Source organism: Poecile atricapillus, chromosome 10 (assembly GCF_030490865.1).
Source record: "Poecile atricapillus isolate bPoeAtr1 chromosome 10, bPoeAtr1.hap1, whole genome shotgun sequence".
NCBI classification, from domain to species: Eukaryota; Metazoa; Chordata; class Aves; order Passeriformes; family Paridae; genus Poecile; species Poecile atricapillus.
In genome coordinates, this window is record NC_081258.1 from 19606817 (window position 1) to 19620520 (window position 13704).

At 64.4% G+C, this 13704-nt stretch overlaps 1 protein-coding gene across 4 annotated transcripts in view; it reads right to left on the reverse strand.

The window, feature by feature from the left end:
- The window catches only part of GSE1 (Gse1 coiled-coil protein), a 99809-nt gene that overhangs the window by 57474 nt on the left and 28631 nt on the right, over positions 1–13704 (reverse strand). For all 4 annotated transcript variants that reach the window (XM_058845882.1, XM_058845885.1, XM_058845883.1 and 1 more), the window contains exon 2: positions 6983–7145. In XM_058845882.1, coding sequence (XP_058701865.1) covers positions 6983–7145 — 163 coding nt within the window. The remainder of the gene's footprint in view (positions 1–6982; positions 7146–13704) is intronic.

The following is a 13704-nucleotide window of genomic DNA, read 5'->3' on the forward strand; positions in this document are numbered from 1 at the left end:
ACCGGGGCTACGCCTGCAAAGGGACAGCCATGGCACAGCGGGCAGCGGGTTGGTGTCCAAGCAGGGTACAGAGCTCACACAGCCCTGGCGTGGCACACACCACACGGACATCCCCGATCCAACTGCACGGCACAGCTGGGGACAACCCGAGCCACCTGCCTGCAGCTGGGCTGCCCTGCCACGGCGCGCCCCAAGGCTCGCAGGCCACAGGGACACCCCAGTGCCAAGCGGCGAGGGCGTCCAAGGGGGCACGGCCGCGGTGAGGAACAGTTAATCGGCCTCCACCCGCACGGGGCGTGCGGCAACAGGCACCATCACACCCTGCCCAAACACCTGCTACCGCCGCGCTGGCACGGGCCGAGCGCCCGGGGCGGGCACGGCAGCGGCAGCGGCAGCGGCAGCGGCGGCGGGGAGCACGCCAGGGCCCGCAGCGAGAAGCGGCATGTCTGCGCTTGGCAGCACAACAGAGAGCAGGTGACAAGCGCGCCGGCGGTCGCTTTATTACAGGAAGCGAGCACGCAAGCATCTGACACCGCGCTGCCCGGGGAGAAAATAAAACACCCCCCTCTCCCCTGCCATTAACAATCCCTCTGCGGGCGCAGGAGAAGGGCCCCCGGATGCGGGGGGTGGGCGCCCTGCTGTAAAATGATGGCCCGGTGGCATCACGGCTCGGCCTCCCCCCCCCCCCGCATCGCTCCCAAGGCCAAGTAAATCCCAAGGGAGTAAAATTATGTGTGTGTGCACAAACATTTTTCCTCGGCAAACACTCCCCGAGACAACAAAATCAGCCGCCCCTGCACCCGTTCCCGCGCCGCCCCACTTCTCTGACCCAGCAATTAGAAGCAGGCATTAATATTTAAATATTGCCAGCTCGGGAGAAGGGAAATCAAATAAAACACGGCAGTGTGCCGGCAGCACATCCAGCTCCTGCTCCATCGGCCTCAAAGAGGGTGCACGGCAGCAGGGGGGGTGCTGTGACACACTGCTGGGGACACCGGGGTATTGATGTCACAAGGGGAACCCCCTTTTTGGGCCAAATCAGGGTGAGCAAGGAGGCAGTGAGCAAATGGTGGGCAAGCAGCAGTGATGCTCTCGCCTGCTCAGACAGGGGGGTTTCAAAGGAACCCCAACCCCTGTTTTGGGGTTCCTCCCAGCCACAAAGCACCCACCTGCAGGGTGCTGGGGACACACACATTCAGGCTGTACCCCCCCGGGAGTCACCCCCCGGTCCCGCGGGTGCTCGGAGGCGGCGCTGGCCCAGCAAAGAGGATTTACTGCTCAGCGCAAGGGGCTTTAGAGGCAATAACTTTCCCTCCTCTTGACTTAAATGGATTTGAAACTTCAAAAAGGATCGAGGGGGCAGGCTGCCAAGCGGCCGCCCCCAAGGGCTGACCCCGCAGGGGCTGGGGGGACCAAGGGGGGGCTGCGAGCCCAGCCAGGGCCAACGGCCGAGGCAGATAAGGGCTGGGGGGGCCCAGAAGGCCCCGAGATAAGGCGGCCGCCGTTACGGGCGCGGGAGCTCTGGGACTCTTCCTCCCGCCCCATGGTGCAACCGCGGGCGGGAAGTGGGGTGCCAGGGTGGGGGGACGTGGGGGGGACGTGGGGCAGCCGGGGCACGAAGCACGAGGAATGGCAAGGGCCAGTTCAAGGGCAATCCCCCTGGCAGCTTGCCCAGAAAGCTGCTGCAGGCCAAGCTCTGTCCCGGCTGCCCCTTCTCGGGGCTCGGTGGGGCTGCCCCACAGCACCCCACAGGTGGGAGATGCACCCCAGCATCGCCAGCACACGCTCTGGGTGTTCCCACTGGGCTGTGAGGGCAGAGACCATCTGCTGCTGCCCACGGTAAGGCCAGGCCTTACACCCGGAGCTGGCAGCAGTGCCAGGGCTCCGGGACAGAGGTGTGACCCATGGCACCGTGCCCTGATGTGGGGGAGAGCACCAGCACCTCCCACACAGCTGGCACAGGCACAAACCCCCCAGGAACAGCCCCTCCAGGCCTCAACCTCCCACGGGCCAGAGAGCAGGGTGAGGGACAGGGCTGGGAGGCCAGAGGAACAAACAGAGGAGCAGCGATTAAAACTAACAGCCCCTCCTGAAGCCGCTCCCCAACCTGTACCCCTGTCCCAGCCGCTGGTGTGCCAGGAAGGAATAAACTGTCCCGCGTCCTTCGGCACCCCCCCTGCACCCCCCGGCAGGCTGGCCCCCCGCCAAAGCCACACCATCTCCTCGCTGCAGCTCCCTGCCCTGCAGCCAACACGCTCACCCCCCTCCACCGGCCAGGACAGGCCCCGTGTGTGCGCACAGCAGCACAGCCCCAGCGGGACGTGCAGGCACACGCACCCCGTGTGCCCCCAGAAGAGGGGTCAGCAGCGCTCGGCACCCCGGCCTTGTGCAACGCTCGCTCACACACGTGTGCTACAGCCAGCACCCCCTGCCCAGCCAGCCCCCAGCCCTGTGGGACCCGCTGGCCTTGGCTGGCCAGCCCTGGCGGGTGGCTGTGCCCGTCACCCTCGGTGGCAGGTTACACAAACAGGCTGGCGGGCGCACACGCTCGCCTCGCTCACACCCACAAACCACACGGGCTCACCCCGCTGCTCGCCGGCGCACGCGCGCCCTTGCAGGAAGAGGCGCTGGCTTCCCGCTGCCTTTTCCCTCCATTAACTCCCTCCCTGGAGCTGCAGCCCGCTCGTGGCCCAGCGGGCACCCACCCCACAGCTCCGTGCCCTCGGCCGCGGGAGGAGGATGGGAATGAGGATGAGGATGAGGAGGATGGGGCACTCGCCCCTGCTGTTCCAAGGGCTGGCAGCGGGCGCTTTCCCAGGGTTTGGGGACAGATGCTACCCATGGGGCACTCGATTGACAGATGCCACCCACTGGGGACTGGTGTCACCATGCAAAGCAGAGGATGCTGGCAGGGCACGGTGAGCCGGCGGCCCCAGGGCAAAGGGCACGGCAGGCAGCACAGGCAGGGCTGGAAGAGCCAGGATGGAGCAGAGCAATAAAGGTGGAGGCAGGCAAGACGCCGGGGCCACGGCATCACCCTGGCACAGGGTGCGGTGCCCGGGCTCCTCGCGTCCGGCTCAATCAGCAACACGGGTCCCTGCCCAGCTCCAGCGGTCCTGGGTGTCCAGAAATATGGATATACAGCAGCGGTGAGTGGGTAAACTGAGGCACGGCCCCATGGTGCACCCTGTGTGCCTGCATCGAGAGAGGGACAGGCAGCAAGGCAAGAAGGGTCAAGGTCAGGGTGACCGCATGTCCTGCCAGGCATGGGAAATGACCCCAAGGATCTCTCTGGAATGTGGGTCATGGGGACTGAGCACCTCAGCTGGTCCCAGAGCCTGAGGCCACAGAATCCAGAGGGTCTCGTCTCCCCACAACATTTTCCAGCTGGATCCCCAACTCCAAAGCAATCTCCATTTGCCACACCGTGGGGTCCCCAAGGCCGGGGTGACCTCTGTCCACAACCCCACAGGGCATCTGAAGCTCGGGGTGACCTCTGTCCCCTCCATGATGGGGTACCCCTCCACTCCTCACACAATAGGTGCCTCCAAGCCAAAGGCAGCCTCCGTCCTCCAGGCCCCAGGGTCCCCCTGCCTCAGGGTGACCTCCATCCCCCAAACAACAGTGTCCCCCAAAGCTCAGGGAGACCATCAGCCTCTATGTCATGGGGTCCCCCAACTCTGGGGTGACATCAGCCTGCACACAATGGGGACCCCCAACTCCAAGGTGACCTCCATCCCCACATCACACGGACCCCCAACTCCAGGGCAACCATGGGGTCTCTCAACTCCAGGGTGACCTTGGTCTCCCAAAACAAGGGTTCCTCCAGACCCAGGGTGACCTCTGTTCCCCTTAAAACGGGGTTCCCCAATCCAGGGTGACTTCCATCCCCTTCACTGGTTCCCCTCAACACAAGGCGACCTCTGCTCCTTAGACCATGAGGTTCCCCCAACTCCAGGGTGACCTCCATTCACCAAACAACACTCCCAAATCCCAGGGTGACCTCCACCCCCGAAATCATGGGGTCCCCCAACTCCAGGGTGACCTCCACCCCCCACACCACAGTCCCAGCCCCGGGGTGACTTCTGTCCCCCACACCACAGGGACCCCTGGGTGACCTCCAGACCCCCCAGCAGAGGGGCTGGGGAGGGATCTCGAGCGGCGGGATCACAGCAGCCCCATCCCAGCCCTCCAGCACAACTCCCACCCGGGGTGGGGGGGACCCCGCTGCCCCCTCCCCACGGCGCTGCTGGGGGGGGGTGATGGGGGGGTCACTCACCCGCGGGCCGCGCCGTCCAACGGGGGCTGCGCTCCTCCATGGGCAGCGCCGGAGGGAGCGGAGCCGAGCCGAGCCGAGCTGAGCTGAGCCGTGCCGAGCCTTCCCCCGCCGCTTCCTGCTTCCCTCGGCGCCCGCCCGCCGCCCCGGGAGCCGCACGGCTGGAGCGTGACTCACCGGGGGCCGGGCCGGGCAGGGCAGGGCAGGGCGGCGGGGGCGGGGGCGGCGGGCACCGGCAGCGAGGCACGGGGAGATCCGAAACAGGGATGCTGGGCAGAGGGTGGAACTAACCCCCCCCCCCCCCCGGGACCACCGGGAATTCACCGGGAATGGGGGGGTCCCCCAGCGCGGGGGGTCCCGCGGGGTCTCCGTCCCTCCGCAGGGATTAGGGTGATGAGGGGGTGTCACTCCTGACACCCCCTTCCCCAAAGGTAGAGATGGGGGGATGGCTGTGCCAGGCGCTGATAGGGGTTGGGGTGGGATCCGGGCCTTTTACCCACACCCTAAAACTGCTCCGAGATACCCTGGGGCTCAGGGGTGCCAGCGTGGTCCAGCACAGTGAGCAGCCAGGGTGGTCCTGAGCCCAGACCCTGCGGAAATAAGGGATGTTCCCAGGGCAGTCCCCTCAGGGCACCCCAATGCCCCAGGCACCCCCTACAGCAGCCGTGGGGGAGGGAACATCCCAGGCGGGGTCACCCCTGTGCCATCGTCACCTGGGCTTGGGGACACCAGTGACATGAGTGGGGTGGGGCTCAGCCCACTCGCCCAGGAGGAAGTTGCCCATCATTCACCGGCCACAGCAATCAGCTCCATGTGCCAGACAGGCTCGGCTGGCTGGGACAGGCCGGACCCCCACCTCCCTCAGGCAGGAAGGACTCTCATCCTGGCACTGCCAGAGACTGCCATCTCTGCAGGAGGAGACACAGGGACACCCAGCCGTCCCCAAACAAACTGCCACATCACACCACACACGCTCTCAAATCGCTTCCCAGCTCACCCTCGCCTCTGCATCCCCTCGATCCTCTCCTCCTCTTCCTCCAACAGGCCCCAGTGCCCGCCACGCCGGTGCTGCCGCGGTGCTGCTGCTGCCCGCCACCCCCCAGCCCTCCTCGTGCTTCCCCCCACCCTCCTCGTGCTTCCTCCCCCCCCCAAACTCCCTTTTCCCGTTCTATTTTAAATTTTTATTGCATTCTTTTTAAAGAATACAGAGGAACAAATGCCCTTATCAGCAATTCTCACAAGGTATAAAGAGCCGCTTTTATCTCCTGCCTTTACTAATCTAGAGCGAGCCAATGCCTGTTAATTTTTTAATTTTCCTGGTGAATGCATTTGTGGTTCCGTCAGCATCCATCCGGACACGCACGCAGGATCCCCTCGGCATCCCAGCCCAGCCACCCTGCCATGGCATTGACACCGTGCTGGCAGAGCTGCGGCTCATGGTTTGGCAACCACAAAGAGGTTTTGTGCACTGGGAAGTCCCGTGTGTCACACGAGGCTCAGCAGGACACCCCGGGATGTGTCACCACCACCACCAAGATATGGAGGTGCTCCCACAGATGCCAGCCTTGCTCTGCCTGGCCACAGGGAGCGCTGACAGTGCGGGTCTCCATGCTCAGCGCAGGGACAGATCCCGTGCCAAGCTGTCCAGCTGTCGTTGTCACCCTATGTGGCCGAGGTCCCCGCAGGGGCAAAGGGGGGGTCACCCCTGTGTCCCCCCAGGAAGGGACGCAGCGCAGGCTGCCCGCACAGCAGGGCTGGGAGCGCAGCAGCCGGACGCGGCGCGCAGATGAGATGTGGCAGGCGTGTAACAAGCCATTAGTCACTGTCACCTTTGCCCGGCAGCCACTGGCAGGGTAATAAATCCCGGGCTGACTCCAGCAGGCCCGTTCCAGGCCACGGCTCCCAGCTTGCCTCCCCGCCACTGCCGGCTGGGCTGTGAGCAGCTTGTAAATGCATCCCAGCCCCCCCGGGGGACACAGCGCCTTGAGGGGTCCCCAAAGCACAGCCAAATCCCTGTGGGGCTGATCGATGGGTGACACGGGCCGCTGCATTCCTGAGAAGTATCCTCCTCCGGGAATGTGGGGGGTCACAAATCCGCACCACCGAGCAGCCCCCTGGCCCTGCTGGCTGCCCCCCTGGCTCTCCCTCCCTGCCCCAGCGTCCTGCCCGCTGCACCTTGCGGTTCCTGACTCTTCCCAGCTCAACGCCAGGAACCGGCACCGGCGGTTGTCACCGGATCAAAGGAGCCTGGCATGGCCCAGCACAACACGGCCCGGCGCGCCCGCCGGGAAGGGCTGGCAAACAAGCCGGTCCAGGGAGGCGGCAGGCGGAAAGCACGCGTGATACCTCTCCTAAAAATGCTGCTGCTCCTGACGGACAGGGTGGCTGAGTCCCTGGAGCCGCGGTCCATCCCAGCCCCGGGGGGGCCCCCGGCTCCCCAGCACAGCCAGCCCAACACCGCGGCTCTCCCCAGCGCCCACGGCCTGACTCACGGCCCCGGGGATGGCGGGCAGGGACCGCGCTGCTGTCGGGGTCACCTTCCCAGTGGGGCTGCGGGTGCTGGATCCTGACCCCAAGCCCAAGGTGTGAGCCTCCCCCGGGAGTCTCAAGCAGCACATCGGGCTGATGGTCACCCCACAGTGGGACAGGGGACATCCCTTGGGAATGGCAGCCTTGTACCCTCAGGTATCCCCCCGCATCACCTACTTGTGGCTCCAGCGTCCGCACCCTCCGCATCCAAAGGCGTCCGCTGGCCGATGTCCGGGACGGTGCTGCCCGTCCCCGGGCTCTCCCCAGCGCTGGCCACCCGGTGCCGGGACTCACCGGCCGCAGGCTTGGTGGCAGCTGTCTCCAGGGACGAAGATGATGCCTGGAAGAGAAGCAGGACAGAGACTCAGCGCCGTTGCCTCTCCCGGTGGGAGCAGCGCCAGCACGGGTGGGGGGCACGGGGGGGTTCGGGGCACACAGACACAAGATGCTTTTGTTTTGCTGGCGGCCGGTGCACGTGGCCAGCGCGGGAGCTGCACGCCAGCCCGCGCCGCGGGGCTACAGCTGGATCCGGCCGATGGCTCCCAGCACAGCCAGACAAGAAAGGCTGCAGGGGGGGTGAGGACATGAATCAAAGCGGCGTCCCCTCGCCCGCCGGCGGCAGCTGGCCGGTTAGGCAGCTCCCGATTACTCAACCGGGCAGTGTTTACTCGAGATCAACAACCCCCCGTCGCCTTCCCTGCCAGGCGGGCGAGGGAAACGTGCTGCTGGGATAGGGATGGCATTCCCGCTGTGCCTTGTTTGGGGACAGTGTCCCTCCTCGACACCCAGGTGCTGCTGTGGCCTGGGGTTTGTTGTAGCTGTCACCCTCCTGCCCCGACACACAGCTTGGGCTGTCACTGCTCCTGTTTAGCTTTAATAAAGCAACAGCCAGTGACACCACGCTCATCCCAGTACTGCTGTGCCACCCTGGGGAAGACACACGGACAACCCAGGTTCACAGGATGCTGCGCCCACCCCAGGCATGGTGGCATGCAGGCGACCTCCCCCTGTCCATAGGCGACACCGTGTGCCTGATTTGGGGACATTAGGGCCACGGTGAGGATTTTATGTTGATCCCATTTTTCTCGAGATTACTCCTATAAACATGGAGATGGATGGTCGGTGGATGCTTTGCTGGGAAGCCCTTAGACTCAATGAGCCACGCACACGAGGGGACGTATAAATTTACTGTTCGCTTCCTGGAAAGGTTTAATTTATGGAATCCATATGGCAGCGCCGCACAACCGCGAGTGCTTGGCACATCCCGTGAGTCCTCGAGTGCCACCACATCCCAGCTCCAACTGCTGGGGTGCCACCGGCTGCCCCGGTGATGGCGGGATGCTCTTCTCTTTCCCAGCGATTAACAGAAGGTGACTTTCACAGCGGGCAGGGGACAAGCCCAGGGATCAGACCCCATCCCTGGAGGTGGTAGGGATGCTTGGGGGGGGAGGCTGTGCCACCACTCCTCCTCCCAGGACAATGCCACTGGCAGCAGCAAGCAGCAATCCCCTACCTGTGGGCATGGGAAAAGGCTGGGGTGCACTTTGATACCCGGAGCAACTAATCATTAATTAGCATTAATCACTCCCCATCAAGTGTCACAGCAGCATTGGGCAAGATGCACTTGGGAAGTGCCAGACCAGGGTTTTGGTGGGGAAAGTGGATTTTGACAGCTGGGCCTAGGCTGGCACCCTCCTGCTCTCCAGGGAGCCCCCCAGACCCCAACTCACACCCCAAGCCACCCATCAGCCCCACAGCACCGGCAGCCCCCACCCCCTCTATTCTCCTGCCAGGGGATGCTGAGATGCAAAGGCACCAGAGATGGGTCCCACCTGCCCAAGGGCAGCCAGGATCCCACCCCCCCTCACCACCCGTGTCCCCTGGGACCCCCAGGCTCCGCACGGAGCACCGGCCGCCTCCTTGCTTTAACTTCACCCAGCACTATCTGTCAGCAAATCATCCCCGGTTACACAGATAAGGAATAATTGATGCAAAGGAGCCATCTGTTTGCGAACACAGAATATCTGCTCAATTAGGAGGGATCTGTCCACCCAGATAAAGCATGGCGGCAGCCCCCCGGAGTGGGGGCCTTCCGCCCCAGCCACGTCCTCAAAGACTCACCCCCAATTAGAGGTGAGCAGATTGATTTGGGTGCTAATTCGCTAAGCAGCACCCTGAGGTGCTTGGCAAGAGGCTGGGAGGGAAGGGTGCTCTGAAATTTGAGGGGAGAGCTGGCAGATCCCTCATGTCCCACTGTGATGAAGCTCAGCTGCTCCTGGCTCTGGGAGATCCTTATCCCACATCTTTCCAGGGATGGAGAGAAGGGACCAGGATCTGTCCCTGCTGAATGGTGCTGAGCTGAGGCCAGCCCACCTGTGACACGCAGAGGGACAAGCCTGAAACAGCTCCCAGGACATCCACAACAGGGATCAGGGGCACAGGGCACAGCCTCAGGTACATCCAGGTCAGGGGTAGGTGTGCAGCGAGGTGACAGCAATGTGACATCGTTATGTGATGTTATTAACACACGAAGAATGGAGCTGGCATGCAGGCCAGCTCCACAAGTGACAAAACCACGGGCAAAAGGCTCCAACCAGAGCTGGCAGGGATGGCTCCATGACACTCCTCAAATCCTCCCCTGGGTGGCATCTGTCCCCATCTACCCAGCAGGCTGTTGGTATGAAGGACATGGAGAACTCAAGTGGGGTCAAAACACAGCTGGTGGCCTCCAGGGACAGGCACAGAGAGGCAGTGCCAGACCCCACGTCAGCCGTGTCACCTGTGCCCCACACCACCAGCATGGGTGTGGTGCCCAGGGCAGGCAGTGTGGCAGTCTGGGGACAGAATGGCACTGAGGGCACAGGATAGTGTCCCCATGTCCAGTGTTCCCACTGTCCCCAGCGTGTCCCTCCCCGCCAAGGGCACACACATTGTCTCCGCTCCCATCACTGGGATCGATACCTGCCGCAGCTCCCAGCTTTGGGATGGCAGTGGTGGAGTGGGAAAGCAAAGGGCAGGAGGCCACAGCAGCGCACTTCCTGTGCCTTCGGGACACCCAAAAACGTGGCTTCCCCATTCCGCCTCCCCTGCGCCTCGCCCGCTGCTGGGACGGGCCGCAGCGTGCGCAGCGCCGATGCCGCCCTCGGGAATGCCGCCCACGGGAATGCCGCCCACGGGAACGCCGCCCACGGGAACGCCGCCCACGGGAATGCCGCGGGCACGGCAAAGCCCCCACCATATCACCCCAACCTCCACCCTCCCGGGTGGCAGCACCCCGGAAAATCCCCGCGCTGCCAGCAGCCAGGGCACCGGGGGTGGATGCAATCTTTGGCTCTTGGCTGGCATCACCCCGGCAAGGCGGCGGGCACGGAGCCCGGCAAGCACCGGCACAGCTGCACCGGCAACGGGGTTTGGCACAGCGTCGATGCCAGCTCCTGTGAGCGAGCAAGGGATGAGGTGAGGAGAATGCCCAGCATGGAGGGGCCGCATCCTGCACTTCTCATGGGTTGCAGAGAGTGCTGGCTGTAAGGCCTGGGGGACACAAACCCTCGCTGTCCCCACGCTCCCCCCAGGCCTGGGAGGCGGTGCTCGGGATAAAAGGTGTTTTTGGAGCGTTGAGGGCTGCAGGAGCAGGCTCCCCCCAGTTCCCTTTGTCACTGAGGCCCTCAAGCCCCCCGGCTCCTGCTGGGGCTTTATCACAGCGCAGCCCCTGCCGTGTGTTCCCCCAGACGGCTCCAGCTGCTCTTCCCTCCAGGAAGCCTCTGCCCTTCTCATCCTTGTCCCAGCAGCCTGAAAACAGAGGGTTTTCCCACAAGAGCAGGCTGGGGTGCCCCTGGGGAGCTGGGGTCCCTGCTGGTGGCATGGCTTGGCCCTGATGGGTGCCCACAAGAGGGGTGGTGGCTGGGTCCCTGCATCTCCACCGTATTTAAAGTTTCTCAGCTGTGTTTGCTGGCGGAAAGTTGGAACCTACAATTACAGCTGTGCTAACTCCTCATTAAAGAGGGGAAGGGGAAAAAAAAAAAAAAGAAAAAAAAAAAAAAAAGGGAAAGAAACAAAAGGCTCCAGACTGAGACACAGCGCTGTTAACCCTTCCCAAGATGGGGATGTGGCCCCCCAGGAAAATCATACAGCTGGAGCGATAGATCACAGTGGCGGCAGGTGACACCGTGCACCGAGGGTCTGCCCACGAGCATCAGTGCCCACCCGGATCCCCATTCCATGTCCTGGCGCAGCGGCGGTGCCGGCGGTGCCGCGGCGCCCGCGTGGGCACGGCTGCGGCTGTGCCGGAGCCGTTTGTCACGGCAGGGCTGCGGTTCCCGCTCGCTCTCCAGCAGCGACACCGTGACGCCTGCTCCAGGAGCCCACACAATATGTTCACACTCATCTCGCAGCTGCCCCCAGACAGCCCGAGGTGCCGCGCTCCTCGCCGGCGCGGGGGCCGGTGTGTGCCGGAGCGGGGCGGGAGCTGGCACGGAGGGAAGGGGCTGGAGGCTGTGGTCAGGCTGGATGCCACGAGGGCAGACGAGGCTGGAAACACTACTGGCATGGGCAAGGGACGCACCGGTGGCCCCCCATGCCCCAGCACACTCACCCAGGCTGTGCCACGAGCCCTGGGAACAGGGGGCAGGGCGACAGGCCTGGCTGTGACCCCCGTGTGTCGCTGCAGCCACCCCGCACCACAGGGAGCAGAAGCTGGTGCAACACATGGAGCGAAGCACATCTCCCCAGGACCCCATCCCCAGCGAGGGTCTGACCCTGTGGCCACCCCAGCATGACCAGAGCCTCCCTCGTGCCCCATCCCCGGGGAGCAGCGGGTCCCTGCGTCACTCTCCAGCCCTCCCCCGGCGACACCACCTCAGCACCGCGGCCACAGCGGCTCTGACAGCAGCTAACGAGCTGCAGGCAGCAATTTGGGTTATATATAGCCCCAAAGTGACTGCATCTAATTGCTCCAGCGCGCACCGGCCCCGCCGCGGGGTCCCGGTGCTGGGCGCAAGGGGACAGGGTGAGCGGCACGTGCTCAGCCCCCCTGCCCCGGCTGTCACCCCGTGTGACCCCCCGGGCACCCTGAGGCTGACGGGGCACAAGCATCACCCCATCCACGCCAGCCCCGAGGAGCTGGGCCGTTCCCAGCGGCTTTGTGCCGGGCCATAAGCGGCTTTGGCTAAAGCCGACGTCCCAGCCCGTCCCAGCCAGGGAGCCTAAGGAGCTTTTGTCCCTTCTCATTAAGGGGTTTCGGCCAGGGGGCCACGGGGCGCAGCACCCAGCACCCCCTCTCCAAAATCTGCGGGCTCCGGCCAGCTGCTCCGGCAGCCCCGGGAGGGAGGCACGGCCGGAGGGAGGGAGGTCCTGCCTTTGTGGCAGCCCCCGAACCCTCGCAGCAGCTGCCAGGCGAGGCGGCGGGCGCGCAGATGCGGCCGGGGGAGGTGCTGGGGGTGTGTGTAGGGGGGTCCCCCGCAGCGGCTCCCCACGCCGGCGGGGCAAGCGGCGGCCCCCGCGTGCAGCCGCCGGCGGGGAGGGGGAGCCGGAGCCGAAATTGTTTGCCAGCTTCCTCGAGACGGCACAATGGAGGGCGCGCAGGCGGATCCGGGGTCAGGGGTGAGAGCAGCAATAAGTGGTTTATGCCTTTTGTGAAGAGGCTGAACTGACAGCTCGCTGGATTAACAAAGACGTCCTCTGTTCCCGGGCAGGTCATGTGGAAAGCGCTGCGCCGACCCCTGTCACTTCTTTTTTTTGCAAGAACAGACATTTGTTCGCCAGCGAACAGGGAGGTGATGGAGGGGGAGGCGGGGGGCAAGCAGCCGCCCGCTCCCGGCTTTTCCTCGAGCTCCTCTGGGGCTCTGCCCACGGGGATCGGAGGCTGCTCGCTGCTCCGGCAGCCCTGGCCACGCCGTGTCACCTCCCGTGCCTCAGTTTCTCCAGGTTGTGGGAAGAGCCGCGGCTGGTGGGGATGTCAGCACCTCCACCCCATGCCCGGGCAGTGCTGCGTTCCACAGCGCTCCACATCCACACGAAATTCCCCCTGTGCTCATCCTTCCATCACTCCAGCACCAGGCTGGCTGGGCAGGAGGGGACCCGTATCCTGCTCGGTCCCTGTCCCACCGTGGGGACACACATTTCTGGCTCGTGTTTGCCAGTCCCTGCCAGGCTGGGGAATGTTCCCTCCAGCCTTCTTTCAAGGCAGGGAAACTGAGGCAGAGGAGGATGTGAGCATCCCGTCCATGCACGGACAGCAGGGCTGGCAGCAGCACTGCCACTCCTGGTCCCGGCCCTGCAGGGAACAATCAGCCTTTTCAAATCCGCAAGGATTTCCTCAAGGTTGTGCGGCACAGAGCCTTCGCTGTCATCATTAGGCTCCAGAGTTAACAGCTGCAATGCTGCCATTCCACACTGAGACAAACTGCCCTGCCTGGGGCAGTCACTCCCTGGCCTCAGATGTCCCTGCAGCTCCCACCTCCCTCTGTCACCACACCCCAGCCCCGGCTCCAGGCCCCCCCCTGAGGCCACGGGGCCCAAAGCTGGGGTGGGAGGGATGCAGCTTGGTCTCTGCCACCCAAATCCTGCTGAGATCCCACAGGACATGCAGCTGGCTCAGCCCCAGCCCCTGCTCCCCATTCCCATCTCAGGGACGCCACAACCCAGCACAGCTCACCCACCTCCAGCTCCAGAGCTGCCGGGCAGTCTGTGACCAGTGTCCCCTCCCCGCCACCCTAAATACCTGCCATGGGAACCGGCGGCTGCCACTAGGGGCTTTTCACTCCGGAAAACCCCACCCACCCCACAGCAGCTCATGTTTTCGGGACATTCCCACACGTGCCAATTCCCCGTGTGCTCAGGGGTAAACTGAGGCGGGGAGGAGCAGCCAGGCTCTGCTGGGTGAGGGGACACATCTGGGAGTC